General features: G+C 38.1%; 1 protein-coding gene and 1 non-coding gene across 2 annotated transcripts in view; one reads left to right on the top strand and one right to left on the bottom strand.

The window, feature by feature from the left end:
- Positions 1 to 302: 302 nt before the first annotated feature.
- Positions 303 to 27,178, bottom strand: part of LOC126324953 (adenylosuccinate lyase) — a 722,118-nt gene continuing 695,242 nt past the window's right edge. The window contains exons 5-9 of the mRNA XM_049995132.1: positions 24,395 to 24,546; positions 23,625 to 23,842; positions 18,890 to 19,070; positions 12,716 to 12,892; positions 303 to 572 (exon numbers count right to left, since the gene is read on the bottom strand). Of these exons, the coding sequence (XP_049851089.1) occupies positions 486 to 572; positions 12,716 to 12,892; positions 18,890 to 19,070; positions 23,625 to 23,842; positions 24,395 to 24,546 (815 nt within the window). The 3' untranslated portion in view covers positions 303 to 485. The remainder of the gene's footprint in view (positions 573 to 12,715; positions 12,893 to 18,889; positions 19,071 to 23,624; positions 23,843 to 24,394; positions 24,547 to 27,178) is intronic.
- On the top strand, positions 26,029 to 26,100 carry Trnat-agu (transfer RNA threonine (anticodon AGU)). The gene has a single exon. It is a non-coding gene; the product is annotated as a tRNA-Thr (tRNA).

Below are 27,178 nucleotides of genomic sequence, written 5' to 3'. Positions count from 1 at the left end.
CTGTAACTGTGTTGTTAAGCATGTCCTTGGCCACAGTCTGGTGGTGATCAATCATTTTTGTGGACAGTTGTACCATAGTTATCAAACATAGGTGGCAGCAGTAAAGTTAATTATCACATAGCTACCTTCGTAAGTGGACTTTCCTTTCCTAGGGCAGGACACACCAGCAGCAGCATTAGAATACGATGTGCTGCTGGAAGCACGAAACAAATATTGCAACTGGATCTTCAACAAGACTTTTAACAGAGTTGTTTTTGTTAAATATTAATTTGCTTTTGACTTCCAAATTCAATTGACTTACATGAATTTAAAGTAAAGCACTTTATTATGGCATTACTTGTCGAAGACTCAATACATCTGTAGGTGAACAATAATGCATTTGTTTACAAATTGTATTACTACAGAATCTTCAAAATAAAATGATATCAGCAAACTTTTGTAAGTCTTTTTTTTTTTTTTTAAAGAAATCTGCAGTTCATGATTCACTATATTTCCAGGACTGCTGCTTTTCCTAGTTTCCCTTTATATTTTTCAAGAACTGGTTGAACTTCCTCCTCAAGAAACTCAGTAACCTGAAACAAACAAGATAGTATTGTCAAACGAAAAAGGAGTATATATTATAAATAACATTTAAGATATGGATAACAACAGCATAAGTAGTAAGAGTGTTTTTAAATAGATGATTTGACATGGCAAGACAAACATGACACATGACTACAGCTACTATGTAAATGTTCAAATTGAAACATATGTTGTTAAAGCCATGAGCTGTGGCATTATGCAATATCTCTAGCAGAGTGTTTCTGATCAGTATCAAACAACTGGAAGTCCAGGATGGAATAACACCAACAGATAAAGGATACACTGCTATCCACCACATAGACGATGTGCTGAGTCACAGGCAGGCACAAGGAGAAAGACTGCTAAAATATTGAAGCTTTTGGACAAAGTCCTTCTTCCAACTACAAAACACATTCACACAACACAAAACACACACACACACACACACACACACACACACACACACACACACACACACAGCCACTGTCTCCAGGAACTGAGGCATTGTAGTACATAAGCAAGGATAACATTATTTTCTCCACAAACATTATATGTTTTTTTGCAAAAACTGCTTCTGCACACAACAAGGAACTAGCAATTATTTGGATGTATCACATGAGGTGTGATAAAAAAGTAACAGGAATTTTTTAATTTTGTGGGTTTTATACTTCAGATTTTCAATTTCTTTTATCTTGTTGGTACACATGTTCCTGACATATGTTTCCATTTTCGGCTGTTCTGAATATGTTGTTTATTCTTTACAGTCAAAAAGCTTACAAGTGATTTTGAGTATTCAGCAGATTTTTACTTTCAAAAAAGATGGATCAAAGAATTTGCATCAAATTTTGCTTGAAAAATGTAATAAAGTGTAGTAGTACATTTAAAATATTGACTGTGACTTTTGGTGACTCTACTATGAGGAAGACAGAAATTTACAAGTGGAATAAACAGACTGACAACAACATGCATGAAGTAAAGAAAAGTGGTTCTGGAAAGACACCTAATCACCGTCTGAGATATTGCCAATGATGTCAGCGTATCCTTTGGCTCACACCAAGCACTTTTTTTTGGATGGTTTGGGTATGAAACATGTAGCAGCAAAGTTTGTTCTGAAATTGTCAAATTTTGACCAAAAACAAAGCCTCGCAAACATCACTCAGGAGTTGCTGAATGAAGTCAACAACGATCCAGAACTTCTAAAGAAGGTTACAACAGGTGATGAAATATGGGTATTAAGTATGATGTCAAAATCAAGCCCAAATCTCCCAATGGAAACTGCCTGAAGAGCCAAACTAAAAACAATTCAACAGGTTCATCAAATTTAAACATTCTTCTCACTGTTTACTTCAATTACAATGGGATAGTGCATCTTGAGTTCTTGCCATCTGGTCATACAGTCAACAAGTAATACTATCTGAAAGTTATGCACTATTCATGTGAAACAATCTGAAGAAAATAACCAGAATTGTGGCAAAACCACTCGTGAAAACTGCACCACGATAATGCTCCTGCTCATATCTCAATGTTTGCTCGTGTTTTTCTGGCAGAAAAACAAAACTGTTACATGGCCTCAGCCACCATATTGTCTGTACATGGCGTCCTGTGACTTCCTTCTATTCCTGAGGCTTAAAATACCCATGAAAGGTTGTCATTTTGCCACCACTGATGAGATAAGAACAGAATCACTGAAAGAGCTGAACATCATAATGAAAAGTTAGCTCCATAAGTGCTTCCAAGATTGGAAACAGTGCTGGCACATATTTAATATATCTGACAGGGATTACATTGAAGGGGCCAAAGATGATATTGAACAAATAAAGATTCTTCGGAGGGGAGAAAAAAAATTACTTTTGATCAAACCTCTTACAAACACGTCTCTTTTATTGGAGAGTCCACTGGATGTAAAAGGTGTATGAGATTCTTAGAGTCCACATACAGGAATGTATGGAAGAAAGGACTGTCCTTGGATTAACTAGACAATCCATTATACAGTAGTTATCACAATGAGTGGGGAAACTGAAGCCTGGAGCTTCACAACTTGTCAAAATAAAATTTATTGTGAATGAGAGTGGCCATGACAGTTCACTGCAATTTACTCCCACAAATTAAATCAGGCTGAAAATCAAAGAAGCACAATCAATCAGTGAATTTGATTTCAAAGTACACAAAAAAATCAGATCACATGTTCATTCATTCAATAATTTGAAACAGCTTGAGCTGTTTCATACAGTTACCTCACTGGGCAATACTGCTGATTCAGAAGCCTGCACCATTTTAAAATTCCTCACACGTTCAGAAAGAGACTAGATGGGAAGTTGTATAGTATCTTGCTTGCTGATAGTCATGGAAGAAAGCTGGCTGAGATTCTACAAAGTGTTAATCAAAATATCCAAGTAAGCAGTGTGGTGAAGCCAGGTGCGAAAACAAATAACATTGTAATAAACACATATTTAAACAGCAAAACGTCGCACGACAATGACTATGTTGCATGTATAGCAGGTTCAAATGATGTGGCTTGTAATGAAGCTAATTCGTCTATTGGGAAGTTAGTCTAAATTTCTGGAATGAAACAAATCGAAAAACACTATTGTTGTTACCATCCCGCACTGACACGACTTAATGCACAACTCTTGTGTAAACAAAGAGATTATAAAAACAAATGCCAGGATTAAATTATTGTGTTCAAGTTACAAAAAATGTTTAGTTCTAGACATAAGCACAATAGATAATGGCATGCATACTAAACACGGACTGCATCTGAACTATGAGGATAAGCATTTTCTTTGTGAAAAAGTAAGCATATTGATCACTGAAAAGATAGAACTCAGTAGCCGCATGTATAAAAATAGTTTGCTTTCGAATGAAACTGACATTCCTTTTTTAGTGCAAATTGGCCTTCAGTGTTCACACACAAAGATGAAAGCTTTACTGACTGCATCAAGAAAGAAGAAAAATATAAGATAATGTTTCAGAATGTCCAGTACATTACTAACGAAATAGAGCAAATTGACGAAATTCTAGGAGAACGTAAACCACACATATATATTGTGAATGAATGCAAGTCTGAAGAGGCTCGTAGTTTTAAGTTAAACAATTTCAAAATTGTGAGTGCATACTGCAGAAAGAATCTCCATGATAGAAGACAGTGCACAAAACTAATTTATAAGAATGAAAGTAAGATCGAATCAGTAAAGTCAGCATACAGAACTCTAAATTGTGGAGTTCACCAAGGAAGTATACTTGGACTATTCTTGTTTATAGTATATATTAATGATATAACACAGCCACAAAACTTCAAACATGCTGATGATACAGCTTTTATTAGCTGGGGCTGTACAGAGCAGGCAGTAGTCCAAAGCAAGAAAGAGAACTTTGAAATGATCACAGAATATCTAACAGTGAATAAGCTTACACTGAATAAGGGCAAGACTGTAGTAATAAAGTTCTTGCTACATTTTAATAATACTCATATCCAATCACTTTCTACAGTTGAAACATCTGACAAACATAAGTTTTTATGCATATTGATTGATGAATATCTCACTTGGAAAGAGGATATCGGCTCCACCTGTAATAAGATTTCTAGTAATATTGACTTACTAAAATGTCTTGCAAATATAATAGCTCCACTTCTCCTTAAACACTCACATCTGCAATATGGGATTGAGGTCTGGGGTTGGGCACCCACTGTCTATATGGATCACATTTTCAGGCTTCAAAAGAGAGCAGTAGAAATAATTGGTGATAAAAGCAAATGCCAGTCCTGTAGGAACTACTTCAAAAATTATAAATTACTGGCTGTGTACTCATTGTATGTATTTAAGGCCATAACGTTTGTAAAAGAGAATGAGGAAAACAGTGTAAAGAACAGTGACACCCATAATTACAATACTCGAGCCAAAAGTAACTATCATAGGATATGGACTAACAAGAAAGCTATAGACCACAGTCCATATGTAACTGGGAGACAATTCTATAATAAGTTGCCAAAAAATATAAGCGAACTCCAACGCAATCTTTTCAAGGGCAAGTCGAAAAATTTGTTAATAGAAAGATGTTTATACTCATTAAAAGAATTCTGAATTGCAGTACTGTTAGTTTATTCTTTTACATACTGCTGTATATTAGTGGTGGTATTGTTATAATTGGCTAATTGATGTATATAATCATTATATGTATGGAGTGATATATAATGTGCTAATGTGTTTATAACATTATTGCATGTAATGATGTACAATGTGCTACTTGATGTATATACTCAATCTTGTAATGACATGATATTGACATGTTGTTGTTGTTGTCATCAGTCCTGAGACTGGTTTGATGCAGCTCTCCATGCTACTCTATCCTGTGCAAGCTGCTTCATCTCCCAGTACCTACTGCAACCTACATCCTTCTGAATCTGCTTAGTGTACTCATCTCTCGGTCTCCCTCTACGATTTTTACCCTCCACGCTGCCCTCCAATGCTAAATTTGTGATCCCTTGATGCCTCAAAACATGTCCTACCAACCGATCCCTTCTTCTAGTCAAGTTGTGCCACAAACTTCTCTTCTCCCCAATCCTATTCAATACCTCCTCATTAGTTACGTGATCTATCCACCTTATCTTCAGTATTCTTCTGTAGCACCACATTTCGAAAGCTTCTATTCTCTTCTTGTCCAAACTAGTTATCGTCCATGTTTCACTTCCATACATGGCTACACTCCAAACAAATACTTTCAGAAACGACTTCCTGATACATAAATCTATATTCGATGTTAACAAATTTCTCTTCTTCAGAAACGCTTTCCTTGCCATTGACAGTCTACATTTTATATCCTCTCTACTTCAACCATCATCAGTTATTTTACTTCCTAAATAGCAAAACTCCTTTACTACTTGAAGTGTCTCATTTCCTAATCTAATTCCCTCAGCATCACCCGATTTAATTTGACTACATTCCATTATCCTAGTTTTGCTTTTGTTAATGTTCATCTTATATCCTCCTTTCAAGACACTGTCCATTCCGTTCAACTGCTCTTCCAAGTCCTTTGCCGTCTCTGACAGAATTACAATGTCATCGGCGAACCTCAAAGTTTTTACTTCGTCTCCATGAATTTTAATACCTACTCCAAATTTTTCTTTTGTTTCCTTTACTGCTTGCTCAATATACAGATTGAATAACATCGGGGAGAGGCTACAACCCTGTCTCACTCCTTTCCCAACCACTGCTTCCCTTTCATGCCCCTCGACTCTTATTACTGCCATCTGGTTTCTGTACAAATTATAAATAGCCTTTTGCTCCCTGTATTTTACCCCTGCCACCTTTAGAATTTGAAAAAGAGTATTCCAGTCAACATTGTCAAAAGCTTTCTCTAAGCCTACAAATGCTGGAAACGTAGGTTTGCCTTTTCTTAATCTTTCTTGTAAGATAAGTCGTAAGGTCAGTATTGCCTCACGTGTTCCAACATTTCGACGGAATCCAAACTGATCCTCCCCGAGGTCTGCATCTACCAGTTTTTCCATTCGTCTGTAAAGAATTCGTGTTAGTATTTTGCAGCCGTGGCTTATTAAACTGATAGTTCGGTAATTTTCACATCTGTCAGCACCTGCTTTCTTTGGGATTGGAATTAATATATTCTTCTTGAAGTCTGAGGGTATTTCGCCTGTCTCATACATATTGCTCACCAGCTGGTAGAGTTTTGTCATGACTGGCTCTCCCAAGGCCGTCAGTAGTTCTAATGGAATGTTGTCTACTCCGGGGGCCTTGTTTCGACTCAGGTCTTTCAGTGCTCTGTCAAACTCTTCACGCAGTATCGTATCTCCCATTTCGTCTTCATCTACATCCTCTTCTATTTCCATAATATTGTCCTCAAGTACATCGCCCTTGTATAAACCTTCTATATACTCCTTCCACCTTTCTGCCTTCCCTTCTTTGCTTAGAACTGGGCTGCCATCTGAGCTCTTGATATTCATACACGTGGTTCTCTTCTCTCCAAAGGTCTCTTTAATTTTCCTGTAGGCAGTATCTATCTTACCCCTAGTGAGATAAGCTTCTACATCCTTACATTTGTCCTCTAGCCATCCCTGTTTAGCCACTTTGCACTTCCTGTCGATCGCATTTTTGAGACGTTTGTATTCCTTTTTGCCTGCTTCATTTACTGCATTTTTATATTTTCTCCTTTCATCAATTAAATTCAATATTTCTTCTGTTACCCATGGATTTCTAGCAGCCCTCGTCTTTGTACCTACTTTATCCTCTGCTGCCTTCACTACTACATCCCTCAGAGCTACCCATTCTTCTTCTACTGTACTTCTTTCCCCTATTCCAGTCAATTGTTCCCTTATGCTCTCTCTGAAACTCTGTACAACCTCTGGTTCTTTCAGTTTATCCAGGTCCCATCTGCTTAATTTCCCACATTGACATAATTGTACAAAAAATGATGATGTCCAAGACTGTAAAGTTAACATGGACAAACAAACATTATTATTATTATTATTATTATTATTATTATCATCTCATTAAACAGTTAATCATAAAACTCTGGAGCAAATCACATCATTTAAATATCATTTAAATACCAAACAACAATACAAAATGGGATAAATATGTATAATCAGTAGTAGGGAGATTATCAGAGGCTTGTTAGGAGGGTTCTGGGAGATTACAGTGAGTCTGTAAATGAAACTGCATTCAAAGCAATAATGAGATCAATCACAGTGACCTCCTCCATTGCTTGGAGTCCTTATCAAGTAGGAACATTTATACTCTGCAAGCCACCCAACGGTGTGCCATCATTTCACCACCACACCCAGTCTTTTAAGTCCTTTATTTTTATTTCTTTTTATTTCTCTCCTTTCCGCTATGTAACCCCTCCCCCATTCACACCTTCTCTCCTGCCCTCCATCTAAACTGCAGCACTTTACTGTCTGCCACTCCCACCATACTATCCTACCCCTCCCCGCCCCAGCCTCCTCCTTACCATGACCCAGTCGCCACTCCCAACATGCACTTGTGCTGCAGTTCGCAGTGTGGTTTCAGCTCTCTGAGACTGCAGACGAGTGTGCAAGTTGCGTTTGTGTGTGTGTGTGTGTGTGTGTGTGTGTGTGTGTGTGTGTGTGTGTGTGTGGGCGCGCGCTTGTGTGTGTGTCTACTGCTGACAACGGCCTTAATGGCCAAAAGCTTTAATTGTGTGAATCTTTTTGTTGTACTTATCGCGACTCAGCATCTCTGCTATGTGGTGAGTAGCAACTTTCCCTCTCTGATATTGTTACATTCCATCCAGGATTTCCCACTGTTTCATGTAGAAAAGATCATCAGAAAGGTGGTAATCCAAGTAAGGGACTAAGAGAGTTGTTCTTTCTTGTTTGCTTTTAACCACCTTACTTAAAGGTAAGAGACAAGGCAAGCTTACTTTTTACAAGAAAGGCATTTTATTACCTGCAAGCCGTTGCAGAATCATTCTGTTAGTCACGAATAATAACTTTAAAAAATCACATGAATCATACATTTCTTGGTAATGAAAACCGGTTTTGAATGTATTTCACGCAAAATACTACAGTGCAGTGTCGCGCTACTAAGATATTCTCTGTAATAACTGAGCATGAACCATGGACCTTGCCGTTGATGGGGAGGCTCGCGTGCCTCAACGATACAGACAGCCGTACCGTAGGTGCAACCACAACGGAGGGGTATCTGTTGAGAGTCCAGACAAACATATGGTTCCTGAAGAGGGGCAGCAGCCTTTTCAGTAGTTGCAGGGGCAATAGTCTGGATGATTGACTGATCTGGCCTTGTAACACTAGACAAAACAGCCTTGCAGTTGTGGTACTGCGAACAGCCGTAATTTTTCCCGAGGGCATGCAGCTTTACTGTATGGTTAAATAACTATGGCGTCCTCTTGGGTAAAATATTCCGGAGGTAAAATAGTCCCCCATTCAGATCTCCGGGCGGGGACTACTCAGGAGGACATCATTATCACGAGAAAGAAAACTGGCATTCTACGGATCGGAGCGAGGAATGTCAGATCCCTTAATCAAGCAGGTAGGTTAGAAAATTTAAGAAGGAAAATGGATAGATTAAAGTTAGAAATAGTGGGAAATAGTGAAGTTCGGTGGCAGGAGGAACAAAACTTCTGGTACAGGTGATTACAGGGTTATAAACACAAAATCAAATAGGGGTAATGCAGGTGTAGGTTTAATAATGAATAGGAAAATAGCAATGCGGGTAAGCTACTACAAACAGCGTAGTGAACGCATTATTGTGGCCAAGATAGATACGAAGCCCACACCTACTACAGTAGTACAAGTTTATATGCCAACTATCTCTGCAGATGATGAAGAAATTGAAGAAAAGTACAATGAAATAAAAGAAATTGTTCAGATAGTGAAGGGAGACGAAAATTTAATAGTAATGGGTGACTGGAATTCGAGTGTAGGAAAAGGGAGAGAAGGAAACATAGTAGGTGAATATGGATTTGGGCTAAGAAATGAAAGAGGAAGCCATCTGGTAGAATTTTGCACAGAGCATAACTTAATCATAGCTAACACTTGGTTCAAGAATCATAACAGAAGGATGTATACATGGAAGAATCCTGGAGATACTAAAAGGTATCAGATAGATTATATAATGGTAAGACAGAGATTTAGAAAACAGGTTTTAAATTGTAGGACATTTCCAGGGGCAGATGTGGACTCTGACCACAATCTATTGGTTATGAATTGTAGATTAGAACTGAAGAAATAGCAAAAAGGTGAGAATTTAAGGAGATGGGACCTGGATAAACTGACTAAACCAGAGGTTGTACAGAGTTTCAGGGAGAGCATAAGGGAACAATTGACAGGAATGGGGGAAGAAATACAGTAGAAGAAGAATGGGTAGCTCTGAGGGATGAAGTAGTGAAGGCAGCAGAGGATCAAGTAGGTAAAAAGATGAGGGCTAGTAGAAATCCTTGGGTAACAGAAGAAATATTGAATTTAATTGATGAAAAGAGAAAATATAAAAATGCAGTAAATGAAGCAGGCAGAAAGGAATACAAACGTCTCAAAAATGAGATCAACAGGAAGTGCAAAATGGCTAAGCAGGCATGGCTAGAGGACAAATGTAACGATGGAGAGGTTTATCTCACTAGGGGTAAGATAGATACAGCCTACAGGAAAATTAAAGAGACCTTTGGAGAAAAGAGAGCCACTTGCATGAATATCAAGAGCTCAGATGGGAACCCAGTTCTAAGCAAAGAGGGGAAAGCAGAAAGGTGGAAGGAGTACATAGAGGGTTTATACAAGGGCAACGTACTTGAGGACAATATTATGGAAATGGAAGAGGATATAGATGAAGATGAAATGGGAGATACGATACTGCGTGAAGAGTTTAACAGAGCACTGAAAGACCTGAGTCGAAACAAGGCCCCGGGAGTAGACAACATTCCATTAGAACTACTGACGGCCTCGGGAGAGCCAGTCCTGACAAAACTCTACCAGCTGGTGAGCAAGATGTACGAGACAGGTGAAATACCCTCAGACATCAAGAAGAATATTAATAATTCCAATCCCAAAGAAAGCAGGTGTTGACAGATGTGAAAATTACCGAATTATTAGTTTAATAAGTTACAGCTACAAAATACTAACGTGAATTCTTTAGACGAATGGAAAAACTGGTAGAAGCCGACCTCGGGGAATTTCAGTTTGGATTCCGTAGAAATGTTGGAACATGTGAGGCAATACTGTCCTTACGACTTATCTTAGAAGCTAGTTTAAGGAAAGGCAAACCTACGTTCCTAGCATTTGTAGGCTTAGAGAAAGCTTTTCACAATGTTGACTGGAATACTCTCTTTCCAATTCTGAAGGTGGCAGGGGTAAAATATAGGGAGCGAAAGGCTATTTACAATTTGTACAGAAACCAGATGGCAGTTGTAAGAGTCGAGTGACATGAAAGGGGAGCAGTGGTTGGGAAGGGAGTGAGACAGGGTTGTAGTCTCTCCCCAATGTTATTCAATCTGTATATTGAGCAAGCAGTGAAGGAAACAAAAAAAAAATTCGGAGTAGGTATTAAAATCCATGGAGAAGAAATAAAAACTTTGAGGGTCGCCGATGACGCTGTAATTCTGTCAGAGACAGCAAAGGACTTGGAAGAGCAGTTGAACGGAATAGACAGTGTCTTGAAAGGAGGATATAAGAAGAACATCAACAAAAGCAAAACGAGGATAATGGAATGTAGTCGAATTAAGTCAGGTGATGCTGAGGGAATTAGATTAGGAAATGAGAAACTTAAAGTAGTAAGGGAGTTTTGCTATTTGGGGAGCAAAATAACTGATGATGGTCGAAGTAGAGAGGATATAAAACGTAGACTGGCAAAGGCAAGGAAAGCGTTTCTGAAGAAGAGAAATTTGTTAACATCGAATACAGATTTAAGTGTCAGGAAGTCATTTCTGAAAGTATTTGTATGGAGTGTAGCCATGTATGGAAGTGAAACATGGATGGTAAATAGTTTGGACAAGAAGAGAATAGAAGCTTTTGAAATGTGGTGATACAGAAGAATGTTGAAGATTAAGTGGATAGATTACATAACTAATAAGCAGGTATTGAATAGGATTGGGGAGAAGTTTGTGGCACAACCTGACTAGAAGAAGGGAACGGTTGGTAGGACATGTCCTGAGGCATCAAGGGATCACAAATTTATCATTGGAGGTCAGCGTGGAGGGTAAAAATCGTAGAGGGAGACCAAGAGATGAATACACTAAGCAGATTCAGAAGGATGTAGGTTGCAGTAGGTACTGGGAGATGAAGAAGCTTGCACAGGATAGATTAGCATCGAGAGCTGCATCAAACCAGTCTCATGACTGAAGACCACAACAACAACAATTGACCATCTGGTTCATTATAAAAGAGAAAATTATAGGAAATCTATAGAAGAGATGGGCCTCATTATTGTACTAACAAATGTAGTATCAAAATTTGATAGAGATAATTTAATTTATAATCACAACACTCTTAAAGCTACTTGTGCCAGACCAAGACTTGAACTCGAGACCTTTGCCTTTCGCGGGTATGTGCTCTACCATTTGAGCTACCCAAGCACGACCAACGACCCATCCCCACAGCTTCAATTCTGCCAGTACCTCGTCTCCTACAATCCAAACTTCACAGAAGCTCTTCTGCAAACTTGTCTAAACACGTAATAAACACTGAATGATACATTCCCAGCCTAAAATAATACAGGAATTAAACTAAGAAAATGGGGGAAAATATACTGTATAGTGCATCTCCAATATGTGTGGGTTTGTCTTCTTATTCTTTGAAATGATCTGTTCTACTCTGGTGGTCACAGTATGAAACAAAACAGATGCCAAATGCATGCCAGGAACTCACAGAATCATTGCATTTTGGAGAAAAATGATGTGGTTGAGCGATGGCAAATTCAAAACAAAACCCACATGAACACACAAGCCAGGGTGGAAGGGATTATTGGTTGCAGTTCATTCTTGGTACACAAATGCCTGTAACTGATTACCCCACTGCTTCTCTATTACCCCCTTCCATTTGTAAATGAACCAGCTGTGTACTCAAAAAACAAAATGCTCATCTTATTCAACTGCCATCTGGCTCTCCGTTTGTTATTGCCAGTGTTATACCTGTTTCAGCTGATATTATCTCCAAAACTCGTAGCATTTTTGTCATTGGCCATTACCTCACAATATAAGATATTAAATTCAGTCTTCCTAATTGATATGTCATTAACATGACAAACTGTATACAACTATTTTTCTTTGAATGTCATATTCTAAAACAAACCTCTGAAACAAGTATGTCATCTTCCTGTGAAAGAAGGGAAGACAATACTTCAAAGTTCCATCAATAACAATTTCCTGATAATGTGCTGAAGTGTGCTGATGAATACATTAATATTTTCAAAATAAAAAGTTGGGTTTGGAACAGATGTACAGAACATTGTGAAGTTCTTAGAAGATATTTCATTATCTGTATACACTGAAGTTGTATCACCTTCAGTAGCGTAACTGTGCTGTGACTTGCCATTCTTTATAAGCAACCGTAAATAACAAGTAAATTATTGTTCTAAAATCATTTTTACTATTTCTGTGGAAGTAAATATAGAATTGAATCCATTAGAGACAAACAAGGTGTTTGGTTTACTAACAGTAAAGTAAAGCTTTATACCTGTTCTGGAGCTCTTCCAATGAAAGTTGATGGGTTTAGGAGATCATCCAGCTGAGACAAAATTGGAGAAAAGTATGGGTCACGACGTATTCTCTCCAGCAAATCATTGTCAAGACCCTTTTGTTTCACTTGTGCTCCAGCTTCATGTGAGAGAACACGAATTTTTTCATGGCACACCTATAAATCAAATATCCACAAATTAAATTCAGATTACTAAATGCATGGTTAAATGATGATTATGTAGCTGTGACTATGTAACACAGACTTCAATTCACAGCAACATATACCTGAAAGAAATATGGCTTAAACATTACACAGTGCCACAACTCGCAACTTTCCCTTTCTCTAAACACACACACACACACACACACACACACACACACACACACACACACACACAGAGAGAGAGAGAGAGAGAGAGAGAGAGAGAGAGAGAGAGAGAGAGAGAGACTGCAGATTTAAAAACATATTAAGAAGGAAGGAAGGAAGAAAGAAAGAAGACTGGAAAGTCAGTTGAAAGAGTGTATTTTTAAGAGAAAAGCTGCTTGTAATACACATTCATCTTACATATATTTAGGATTCCTAATTTCAGCTACTCTTGTTATGCTCTCTATCCTAACCAACAAACACATGCACACAGCAAACTCACCCCTTACTCCCTACTCATGGCAAGCTTAGTAAGCTATTAAAAAATATTCTATAAACTGCTATTACAGGTTAGTTTTCTTAAGTTATTTTGATATTTCAGGGATGATATCTGCAATATCTCACAGTGATACTGAATGTGTCAATCACATGCACTGATCAGCCAGAACATCATGACCACTTATCTAATAGCACAGACACCAGCAGTGACATGGCACAGTGTGCAAGCAATGAGACCATGGTAGGTCACCAGAGGGAACTGGCACCACATCTGCACACACAAGTCGCCTAATCCCCGTAAATTCCAGGGAAGGGGTAATGAGCTGTGATGCCATGTTCAATTACATCCCAGATGTGTGCAATCGGGTTCAGATCTGATGAGCTCTGGGGCAGCACATGAATTGGAACTCCACACTGTGCTCCTCAAACCACTCCACCAACTCTTGGCCTTGTGACATGGTGCATTATCATGTTGAAAAATACCACTGCCATCAAGAAACATGATCGTGAAGGTGTGTACATGGTCTTCAACCATTGTACAATATTCCTTGGCTATCATTGTGCCTTGCATGAGCTCCACTAGACCCACAGATGCCCATATGAATGTTCCCCAGAACACAATGTAGCCACCTCCAGTTTGTCTCCATCCTGTAGTACAGTTGTCAAGAAGCTGTTCCCCTGAAAGACAATGGATTCGTGCTTTCCCATAAGCATGATGGAGAAAGTAACAGGATTCATTATATCATGCAATGCTCTGCCACTACACCAACATCCAGTGCCAACATTGCATGACCATTTCAGTCATAGTGGCCAATGTATTGGTGTTAACATTGGCATACGCATGGGTCGTTGGCTGATGAGGCCCATCGTTAGGAGTGTTCAGTGTACTGCATGTTCAGACACACTTGTATTGGCCCAGCATTAAATACTGATGTTACTTTCACCACAGATTGCTCTGCCTGTCCTGTTTTATCAGTCTACCCTGTCTACATCGTCTAACATCTGTAATGAGGGGTGGCTGCCCAACCCCACGACACGTGCATGTGGTTTAACCTTGGTTTTTCCATGGGTTGAAGACACTTACCACAGCACTCCTTCAACAAGTTCTGCAATTTTCGAAATGTTCATGCTGAGCCTCTGCGCCATCACAATCTGCCCTCAGTCACACTCAGGTTGGTCACACGCCTTCCCAATTCTACACAGGGACAGCATGCTCACAGATACTACATGCTCTCTCTCTCTCTCTCTCTCTCTCTCTCTCTCTCTCTCTCTCTCTCTCTCTCTCTCTGTGTGTGTGTGTGTGTGTGTGTGTGTGTGTGTGTGTGTGTGTGTGTGTGTGTGTGTGTGTGTCTTCTACAGTCATTCCTTGCCAAGTGATGCTACAATTACCTGGACAGGTTTATATTGGCATTGGATTGGTGGTGATAATTTTATTGCTGATAATTGTATAGGAGAATATAAACATATGGGCCCAAACATTATGACTACCTATTTAATAGCGTGCTGGTCCAGCTTTGGAGCACAACATGAGTGATTCTGTATGGCATGGATCTGACAAGTTCTTGGTAGGTTTTTGGAGGTATGTGGGAACAAATGTTTTTGCACGGGTCACACAATTCCTGTAAATTACATACGTGAGGTTTATGGGTACAGAACTGATGCCCAATAATATCCCAGATCTGTTCTTCAGAATTCATATCAAGAGAATTTGGAGGCCCATACATCAAATTGAGTTATTACAGTGCTCTGCAGACCACTCTAGAAAGCTTCTGGACTTGTTACAGGGACAGTTATATTGTTTGAAGATGTCATCACCATCAGGAACCATCAAGCCTGAATGGATTCAGGTGATCTGCAATAATGTTATCATAGTCCACATCTTTTGATTACTACTACTAGTCGCATGAAAGCCTAAGTGAATGTCCCCTATAATATAACACTGCCACCACAGGCCAGCACCCGTGGCACATTTCATGTTTCAAGTAGTTTTTCATCTGGATGAACCTGCAGCTCTGAGCAGTAACATCCAGAAGGATGCTGTCATGATTAAAAACTGCACTTTTCTTTGCTGTTACAACCGTACTCTACACTGCACTTTATGTTGCTGCTACACGAACTGACAGATTATGGGAATTGTATACTGTAGCAGTGTAGTTAGATATTGGTGTGGAGAGGATAGGTGAATGGTGCAGCAGTACGGGCACTCAAATTATTGTTGTGTGTGTGTGTGTGTGTGTGTGTGTGTGTGTGTGTGTGTGTGTGTGTGTTTATACTGCAGTTTTTGGCTTCCCACTAATCAATACAACTGGCAATTTAGCAGCAAAATGTTTCAGGATTACCCTAGGAAAGGCTCAGTGACAATTACTGGTCTGATGAAATCTTCTCGGGCTTCCATCCGGGTAGCTGCGTCTAAATCCGCAACGTTTCGATGAGTGTCATTCTCATCATCTTCTGGCGAAGATGATGAGAATGACAATTTCCTGATGATGTGCTCAAGTGTGCTGATGAATACAATAACAAAATGAAAAATTCTCATCATCTTCTGGTGAAGATGATAAGAATGACACTCACCGAAACATTGCGGACATTCGACGCAGCAGTGTACACCAGGAAAGCCTATATTCACATATAATTACTGGTCTTGTTACCCAGGTGTGCTCTGAATATTAGTTGAGCACGTAACCTTTTCCTGGAAGCATCCTGTGTGTGGTGTGCCTTTGTGATGGGTGATCCATCAGTCACGCCCATGTGTAATTGCCCCACCATGTTGATCAACCCTGCAAGCTCTTTATTTACATATTTGGCAGAAAGCATTATCCAGACCTTTTCATATTGCTCACAGACTGGCGAAAACTTTACATCGCATTCCCAGCAATGTGTCTAATGTTACAATCAACATATTTTGTGACCTCTCAAAGGCTTTTGATTGTGTGAATCATGAAATTCTTCTCGATAAGCTTAAGTATTGTGGTATGAGTGGGACAGTACACAAATAGGTTAATTCATACTTAACTGGAAGAATGCAGAAGGTTGAAATTATAGTACAGATAGCCTGCAAAAACCAGCAGAGTCCTCAAATTGGGGAGGTATCAAGAATGGTGTCCCTCAGAGTTCATTCTTGGGTTCCTTATTGTTCTTAATATATAGTAACAATGTACCACTCTATATTCATGAAGATGCAAAGCTAGTTCTTTTTGATGATGATACAAATATAGTAATCACACCCAAGAACCAAGAATCAGCTGAGGAAATTGCAAATACAGTCTTTCAGAAAATTATTAAGTAGTTCCCTGCAAATGGACTCTCACTAAATTTTGAGAAAACACCGTTTATACAATTCTGTACAGTAAATGGCATAACACTATTAATAAATATAAGCTATGAACAGTAGTCTGTTGCTAAGGCAGAATACTCAAAATTTCTGGGTGTGTGCATTGATGAGAAATTGAATTGGAAAAACACATTGATGACCTGCTGAAATGGTTCTGCTATTACGGTTATTGTAAATTTTGGTGACAAACATATCAGTAAGTCAGTCTACTACGCCAATTTTCATTCACTGCTTTCATATGGCATCATACTTTGGGGCAATTCGCCATTAAGAGAGAAAGTATTCATTGCACAAAAGCGTGTAATCAGAATAATAGCTGGAGCCCACCCAAGATCACCTTGCAGGCATTTATGCAAGGAACTTGGGATATTCACAATACATATATTCATTAATAACCCATCCCAGTTCAAAAATAACAGTGAAGTGCATAGCTACAACACTAGAAGAAAGGATGATATTCTCTATTCTGGATTAAATCTCACTCTGGCACAGAAAGGGGTGAATTATGCTGCCACAAAAATCTTTGGTCATTTGCCATATAGTATTAAAAGTTGACAGATATCCAACCAACATTTAAAAGCAAATTAAAAGAATTTCTGAATGACGACTCCTACACAATCGACAAATTCTTAGGTATGAAGTACTAACTTTAAAAAAAAAAAAATACTTATTTTGTGTAAAGAAATCTTATGTTAAAGTGACACATTCCACATCATTAAGAAATGTCATATCCATGATCTATGGAACAAGGATTTATGTATGTATGTATGTATGTATGTACTGCATAGGCACGCTTATGGTCTCCCAAACTATCTGTTCCCCCTTCATGACCTGTGCCTACAATCATTTACATGATCTTTTAATCTACAAATTTTCCAAAGAAGTCTACATCTGACATGACACTGGTGAGAGCTGCACCTGGCTTAAAAATGCTAGTTATTTGATATTCACTACTGAAGGAGTTCTGTATAGTTGATAAATTCCTCTCTCATAACATGGCAGGAGGACTTTCTTGGTCTTTGTAACCCTTTGGCTACATGTAGCATCAGATTGCACAATTTTCCTTGCCTTGTCAGTTTTCCTGAACCCTTGGAAGATGTCTGCGCAGTTCTGTCAATAGTCTTCATAGCACTGATCCTGTAGGAGACTAATCCAAGTAGACTCGCAGCATCTGTTAAACCTCTTGCCTGATATATTAGGTCTGACCACAGTTCAGTTATTTACACTATTCTTAACTCCCTGCTAACTATTCCTGCTGCTAAATGTTCTAACTCTACCTGTGCTACAGTCACGTCAGTTTCAAGTCCTAGAATCAACTACTTTTCCATAATCGTGACACAATAAATGCAACTACTACAGTGTCAAAAGCCAGCTTATTGCTTCAAGGAATCTTGTATGTAAAAACACAGGGAGTCTTCACACTGTTAACTGCTTCTCATTACTCTGTGGTGGTTTCCACATTTGTCCACACTGAAAAATACCAGGTTACTAAACATTCTTTAGTGGAAGCTGATGTTTGCCATAGGTGATTTAGCTGGCAATACAACAGAGACTGAGATTAGGTTAATCTGCATTTGCTATACAAGTATATAGGGCACAAAAAAGTGAATTAAAATAATGTAATGCAATTAATTAGTTTATGTTGCAATGTCTCTTTACAAAGTACTGACTACTATTACCAAAATGCTTAATTTTGTGCCCTTTGCATTAACAGTATGTGACAATTGCTGCAAACACACACATGCTCATACACCTATGGCTGCAAATGTACTAAAATTTCTAAGTATTTATTATTTCTACGGCAGCTTCTTATGACAAAAATAATCAACTTTTATATCATTTCAAAAATTTTATGAATGTTACAGCATCAGTGTTGTCATTTTGGCTGAACAACTTGTTAATTTAACAAAACAGTGTCTCTGGAACAGGTCCCTAGCTCACGATTAAGTATGATCAATTGCGCAGAAAGTAATGTAGTATGACTATGTGCTATACTGAGAAACTTGGATTCCATGATTCTTCACATTCTTCCAGTATGTATGAAATGTTTTCCAGCAAATGGCTAGACATCATGATAATATATTCCACAATAATCTTATCATTTGAACAATAATTCTTCATACAACTAGCCTTACAATTATCCTACATTCATTGTCCCATTTACATGTTACTTGATCAAGATATACTTTGGTACTCACCTGCCTATCACCGCCAGCTTTTACCATAGCCATAATGATGTTTTCTGCACACATGAAAGGAAGTTCTTGCCGAATGTGCCTTTCTATAACTTTTGGATACACTACCAGGCCTTCAAAAACATTTTGCAGTGTCACCAGCACACTATCAGCAGACAGGAAAGCCTCAGCCAATGTAATTCTCCTGAAAGACATTTGATTAGCAAATGAGTGCCCACACTGAAATTTTTGAATAGCTTTTCATGGTGAACAAATTTTTATCACCACAAAAAAACAAAGCTGCTATTCAACTCTTACGTGCAACATCAAGAAACAAAGACTTTCATGTCATTTGCTCAACTACAAAAAGTAAGAATGAAAATTATTTTTATTATTTTATATAGGGTCTGCTATCCCAGCCCATTGGCACCTGAAAGGAAAAAAAGGAACACCTCCTCCTCTAAATAAGAGTGAGCACACTAAGCTCATTCTAAATCTAAAAGCTGAAGCTACCTGCAAAAATAAAATTATTTCTTCACAGTTACACAAAACTTTAGATGCTTTAACATGATAACATGCTGCCAGAAGTTGGCAATATGATAAGGATTTCCGTTTCTTAAAAGCTGCATTTGTTTGACTGGTATTTTCCTTTGCTGTATAAAACAGACAGTGTGCAGGATATTTCAAATACTTGTGTGACCTACCTAATCAAGAACTAATTAATCGGTGATTCACAATGAACAGTATAATTTACCTGAAGAGTTGAATATGCCAATGCAGTTTAGTTTTTAGATATTCTTCCTACTTGAGTATTCATACATTTGACTGCCCACACTACGCAATGGACACAAGGTTAATTGTATGTCCAAATGGTAGTGAAGCAATTTTATAAAATGGAACATCTCACTGATGACCTCTCTGTGATTTGAATCCATGGGAAGGATATCCTCTGCTCTTCTTGCCAGAACTTCAGCACCTGCCCCAAAACCCACTCACCAAGGAGTTTTCCTTCTGGGTGTAGATCTTCACCTTTCTGATGATTCCTTCAAAATAACTGTCTATATCAGACACAGCAATCATATGAAATGCCCCTCTTATAACATCTGGCACCTTTTTAATGTTAAAAAGTCACTCTTTCTGCAGCCATAAAATGCCAGAATGATACATCTGCCATTGAAAACATGTGCTATCCAAATATATCAATCGAACTGCTGGAATGTTTAAAGCTATCAGCTCAGATAATCCTTAAACCATCTCCTATGTATCATTTATGGTTATTTTGGCAAAGAATCTATCACAATTGCTAAACAATCACCAATGTGTACCTCCGTCTCCCTCAGTAAAATCCACACTCAGTTAAAGTTAACCATCTACTTTGAACATTGGAAGTCAGTCTGGAGGAATGATTGGAAAGCTTTACGATAGGCAAATTCTGTTAGAAAGTATGAAACAGTCAGTAAATATATGTCTGAATGGACACTGGCTTAAAAGTGGAAATATCAATATACTCAACAAACTTCCAAATTACACACTGGCCAACAGCTTTTGTAGAACTAAACGGTATGGAGGCTCATGCATATTAGTCCATTCCTCATTATACTATGAAATGAGAGATAATTTTAACCAAAAATTAAGAAATTACTTTTGAAAGTTGTTGCACAGAACTTGAACAGTACAAAATAGTATTGTCGTGTATTACAACCCTGAGTACCATGTAAGCTCTGTATTCTTAGAGAAATTTGATACTCTTTTACATAAATTAAAAACAGAAGAACTGCATAAGAAACTAATTATATGTGCTGACTTCAACATAGACGTAAGAACTGATGTAAAATTTGCTTCACATTTAAAGAATCTGATAGCCACAAATGGGCTATATCTAATTTTTGGCCAATGCACAAGAGTTACTGCAACTACTTCAACATTTATTGATAATATTATAAGCAGTTACAATTACAGCATTAAAGGAGATTGTATTTCAAAAATTAAATTAAGGCTACACAACAAATAGATGTAGGGACTTCAGCCAAGAAAATGTGGAGGTATTTATTAAAAACCAAGCCTCACTGTAAGGTCAGCCAGCAAACACACTTCAACAAATGTAAACTACAAGAAGGTTTCAACCAAATTCACAAGCATATTCAATGAATGCTTCCCTTTTGTAACAGTATGGACTGAGTCTCATAAAAATAGATCATGGGTAACAAAAGAAATTAGTGTGTCTAGCATCACAAAGAGGAAACTGGATATGAAGGCAAAAGCCAATCAAAATTCTGAATTTCTTAAATATGTTAGCACATTCAAAAAACATTTGACAAATTAATTAAACTAGCAAATCATATTGAAAACAATACATTCATTTTAAATGCAAAAAACATATCCACAGCTGTTTGGTCTGTTATAAGAAGTGAGGCTGGCAGTGAAACGTGAAAAAATGTCCCTCTAAACTAATTATAAATGGTACGACAGAAACAGATTCCAGTGGCATATGTGAATCCTTCAATAATTTCTTCATTAGTCATAACAAAATTGGTTACTCCTCACCACCAAGTAAAGTTCCCAGTATGGCAGAGAGAAATCAGTCAGACTTTAAGTTCTCACATGTTTCAAGATCTGATGTCTAAAATCATAATATCTCTAAAACATTTAAACTCAGTGGGTTGGGGTGATCTTCCCATTAGAATAATATCAGGGGCGTTAAAAAGAAACAAGCTGGAGGCATAATTACAGAAACCAGTAGCTGTATGTTAGAAATACTGACCCTGGCTGTTGAGACAGTTGTCCCACTGTAACACAAGGCAGTGAATGGCTGTCTCTTAAAATTCCCAGGGCTGTGATGTTAACAAGTTCCGCACGTACAGCTGGAAGTCGTCATCCGAGGTGAATCATTTGCCCCTCAGAGCCTTTTTAAGGGGACCAAAAATAGAGTAATAACAGGAAGAGAGATCCAGACTATATGGAGGGTGGGTGGCCCAGAACCTCCCATCTGAATTTCTGCAAGAGTGTCGCGACTATGTTGGCTGGAATGACGCTTTGCATTGTTGTGGAGCAGAATGACCCCATGGGTGAGATTGCATGGTCGTTTGATTTGATCACTTGGCAAAGGGTGGTCAAGGTTTGCGAGTAATGCTGGGCATACATTGTTGTCCCATGCTGCACGAACTGAATCAGATGGGGGCCATTTTTGGTCCCCTTCAAAAGGCTCTGAGGAACAAACGATTCACCACGGACAACGACATCCAGCTGTATGCGCAGAACTGGTTAACATCGCAGCCCCTGGAATTTTATGAGCCAGCCATTCACTACCTTGTGTCACAGTGCGACAAGTGTAACATACAGGTATTTATGCCTCCAGCTCATTTCTTTTTGAATGCCCCTTGTACAATCAGTATCAGTTAAAATATGCTCAAGTGCTGCCAATTCATAAAAGGGACAAACAAGATGAAAATAGACACTATAGGCCTATCTCACTGTTACCAATTTCTTTCAAAACATATTTGAAAGAGCTGCATGTGACCAGATAGAAAATTATAATTCATCCCACAATATTATTTTATACAATCAGTATGGTTTCAGGAAAGGCTCCAGCACACCCCATGCAATAACTGAATTGGTCACAAAAGTTAGCACTTGTCTCAATAATAAAATGTATGGGTCAGACATCTTTTGCAATCCTACCAAACCCTTCAACACTGTAAATCATGACTGGCTTCTTCAAAAACTGACTACCTCTGGTTTTCAGGGAAAATCTTGACAAACAGAAAACAAAGAGTACTTGTTAATAACAGAAGCAATAAATTCATTTCTGACTGGAAACACATACAATTAGGTGTCCCACAAAGCTCAACATTAGGGCCACTGCTTTTTCTGTATTACATCAATGACATGCCATGCCAGGTTGAGTCAGATATCATCATCTATGCAGATGATTCAGCAACAATAGTCTTCTGCAAAACCAATGAAGTCTTAATCTGCAATCCACTGTATTGTGCAGACACTTTGGGACGTGGAGGCATGGGTAAAAAACAATAATTTGAAATTAAACTTTGCAAAAACAGAAATTGTTCATTTCACCATGAAACAATCAGTATAATGTATAAGTGAAATACGCTACACAGAAAAAAAAATCCAATCATTTAACTGATCATTTGAATACCACAACAGAAAGTAGAATATCATCCTACTATTCAATACCATAGGTTTCTTAGAGGATTACTGCATATTGGTGAACATTTCACATTCTGCAAACTCTTGTTATTTCCATAACAAAATGCAATCCTGGAACCGGAAAAGTTTTAATTAATGCTACAACTTTCACTCAATAGCCGATTTCATAACTTAGCTGAAAACAGCAAAAGGCTCGATTCAGTTTCTTTGTTTGTACACATTCTCTCTCTCTCTCTCTCTCTCTCTCTCTCTAACACACACACACACACACACACACACACACACACACACACACACACACACACACACACACACACACACTGGCAGGCAGGCAGGTGTGCGCGCACATGCAAATTACAGAATTATGCATATTCCTGACAGTTAAAAATCTTTCATTTGCTAACCTAAGATGCCCTCAAGGTAATGAATGTATTAAAAAAATTCACAATGATATCACTGAAAAAGTTTTTTTTTTTTTTTTTTTTGTTTTGTTAGATACACCAAGGCAAAACCCAGCTGAAAAATGTAGAGATAAAACTAAGAAAGTGGTTGACTAGTAGATTGCATAAGAATTCTTTTCAGTTTACTTTACCTGTTAGCTGAGTCATCAAGTGTCCTCTCCATCCACTGGGTGGCAGCAGTTTGGAGAGTGTTATTGCACAGTGCCATAAGGTGGCGAGCTATGGAGCAACTACGTTCACTACGCATCGGATTGCGTTTGTATGGCATAGCACTTGAACCAATTTGTGTCTGCTCAAAAGGCTCTTCCAGTTCTTTCATATTTGCCAACAAGCGTATGTCAGTGCAAATCTAAAAAAACAAAATTATGTAAGTATCAATTAAATTTAAGTACACTTTTCTTCTTGTGGAGCTCTATCAAAAAGTGCATGACAACCATATAATGGATAATTTTATTTTTTTAAAAAAAACTGTTTTTCTGCCAAGTACTTACAATGGGTTTTTGGGTACTGTATATCATGTAGGCAACGAGATATTTTAAAAAGTGACATTATTCAAAAAATAATCAAAAGACATCTCTTATCATCTTCATCTTCAGGAAAGATCATTACTTAATAATAATACTAGAGGTATTTATATGAGTACATTCCAGAATACTACAGTCAACTAAATGTATAATTATTTCACACTTTTTTTGGAAGGTAAGTATTTCACAGTGCCAACTAACTGCTTCACAATAACGAAACTAAACTGTTTGAATTCACAGCACTGATGAATATTCTTACAGAGTGGTTTATTGGAACATCCTACAAACTGAATAAAAAAAAAAAAAAAAAAAAAAAAAAAAAAAAAAAAAAAAAACTTAAAGCACATAGAAGAACAGATATTATTACAATGAGTCACCTTATGTACAGAGGCACCAAGGCTGCTCAGCGTTGCTACACACTCAGTGTCCATCTTCCTTGTGTATGTCTGACCACAAATTATGAATGATCTGGAGAATCCTGCCATCTCAGTTACTAGTTTGTCAAGTTCTTTGACCTTTCTGCTGTCACCTGAAATTTTGGGTAAGATCGTTTAGTAGTCATGCAAAATTATCAGCTATGAATAAAGTTCATTTATTAATTCAATCATTCAATTGCGTGTTTTTTACACTCTACAGGAAAAGAAAACCTACAGGAATGTGGCCCAACTCAAAGCACACATTAGTAAGGATAAGCACAGGTTTGTTTCTTTTTATTTATTTATTAATTCCTCTTTAACCATTTGCATGTAATTGATTTCATGATGAGTAATTTAAAATTACACTAATAATTAACTATTCATATGCAACTATAAACTATGAGGGTGATTCAAATGAAAGTTCCAATAAATTTTGAAAAGTTGCGTGTTGGAGTTGGTAGGTGGCAATAGTGGCTTTATTCAGACATGCTGAAAAGTAAATTCTGCTCTGCAATCAGGAGTAAACAATGAAGACTTCTAACTTCAGGAGTATTGCTATAGTATGACAACACCCGACCTCATACAGCCCGTGAGACAGTTGAGGCCGTTCAGGAACATAAATTTGAATGCCTCATTCACTAGACCTCAATCCTAGTGACTTGCATCTGTCTGGTGCACTGAAAAAAAGCAATGGAAGGCAGGCATTTCAGAAATGACAAAGAGGTGAAAACAACAGTGCATGACTGGCTACACAAATGATCAAAATAATTCTTTCATCATGGTATCTACGCACTCCTAAAACAAAGAAATATTGCACTCAACATTAGGGAGACTATATCACAAAATGACATGTAAGTTTGTTGTTCATTGTTATACTTAGAAACATTATAGCACTTTTAAGGTTTTTGTTTGAATCATCCTTGTATTTATGCTCACTCGGCTTAGCTTTCTAATAATTAGCTTCCTAACAAAGTTGCTACTTTGGAAAAATAGCTGCTAGTCCGCCTCTGTTGCCGAGTGGTCAGTGTGACTGTCTTGTGGTAGACCCGCATATGAATCCTGGTAATACCAGGGAGTTTTCCTTGGTGGTAGAACTGGTATGGGGTGTACTCAGCCTCATGAGGCCAACTAAGGACCTACTTGACCAATTAGTAGCAGTTCAGAGGTCAAGAAACCTGACAACAACTGGGAGGCTAGCGTTCTGACCACAAGAACCCCATACCACATCCCATGATGCCAATGGCAGAGAATGAAATGTTGATCAGCCAGGTCTGTTTGGCTCCTTAGGTCCAGGATTCAGGTCTTTAACTTTACCTTACGTTCCTTGTGTACTTATTACTGGTTGTTATCTGTATGAGTAAACCACTACTTATCAACAACTAAAGATATCAAAACCACTAAAAAACACATTTAATTATAAGATCTGAGAAGATCATCATATGGTACAGCAGACGTCCCGCCACGTACAATGCTGGGTAGCTCGCCAATACCGGCGAGCCCTGGCAATAGTGACGATATTAAGGGAAAATGAATTAAAGTTTGTGTTGGGGAGGGAACTCGACCTAGGTAGTTCGTGCAGCTATGTCTGCTATACTGCCTCGGTGGTGTAGTGGTAGCATATCTGCCTAGTAAGCAAGAAGACCCGGGTTCGAGTCCCGGCCGCGGCACAAATTTTAATTGATTTAGTCTGCTTCGATCATATTTGATCACTAAAAAACTGTTTTGCAGCATCTTCATATCAGTGGACATGTAGAGTAGCAAGGAATAAATGAATAAACATAACCAAAATAAAGCCAGACAAATCAAAATCTTCTGTTAACGATGATGATGATGATGATGATGATGATGATGATGATGATGATGATGATGATGATGATGATGATGATGATGATGATGATGATGATGATGATGATGATGATGATGATGATGATGATGATGATGATGATGATGATGATGATGATGATGATGATGATGATGATGATGATGATGATGATGATGATGATGATGATGATGATGATGATGATGATGATGATGATGATGATGATGATGATGATGATGATGATGATGATGATGATGATGATGATGATGATGATGATGATGATGATGATGATGATGATGATGATGATGATGATGATGATGATGATTGGTTGGCGGGGTGCTGAACTGCAGCCAGCCGGAGTGGCCGTGTGGTTCTAGGCACTACAGTCTGGAACCGAGCAACCGCTACGGTAGCAGTTTCGAATACTGCCTCAGGGGTGGATGTGTGTGATGTCCTTAGGTTAGTTAGGTTTAATTAGTTCTAAGTTCTAGGAGACTGATGACCTCAGAAGTTAAGCCGCATAGTGCTCAGAGCCATCAGTGCCCGTGCAAAGTCCCAATTTTTTCACAGTCCAATTTTTTTACACAGGCCAATCAAGCCACTGTCATGAATGATGATGATGATGGTGATGATGAAAATCTGCTGTTGGGCACTATTCCTCCAACATGTGCACTGCACTTAACATGTTGTTATCTCAGGGTAAATTTAACACATTTGTATTTGTTGATTAGCAGCTGCACTATTTGTTACCTCTGCGAGGGAGTAATCATTCACTATATAACAAATTATTTCAGTATCCAGCCCATACTAACACAAACATTTGTAAATATCTTCACACAGTTTCCCTTATATTCTTACTAAACATTATGATCACAGAATTGGTTATCATTCAATTGTCAATTATTTTTATTTTTTATATAACTCAA

The sequence above is a fragment of the Schistocerca gregaria genome, chromosome 2 (assembly GCF_023897955.1).
Source record: "Schistocerca gregaria isolate iqSchGreg1 chromosome 2, iqSchGreg1.2, whole genome shotgun sequence".
NCBI lineage: Eukaryota > Metazoa > Arthropoda > Insecta > Orthoptera > Acrididae > Schistocerca > Schistocerca gregaria.
Note: the sequence above shows the minus strand (reverse complement) of the source record. Positions and strands in the feature narration are given on the sequence as shown.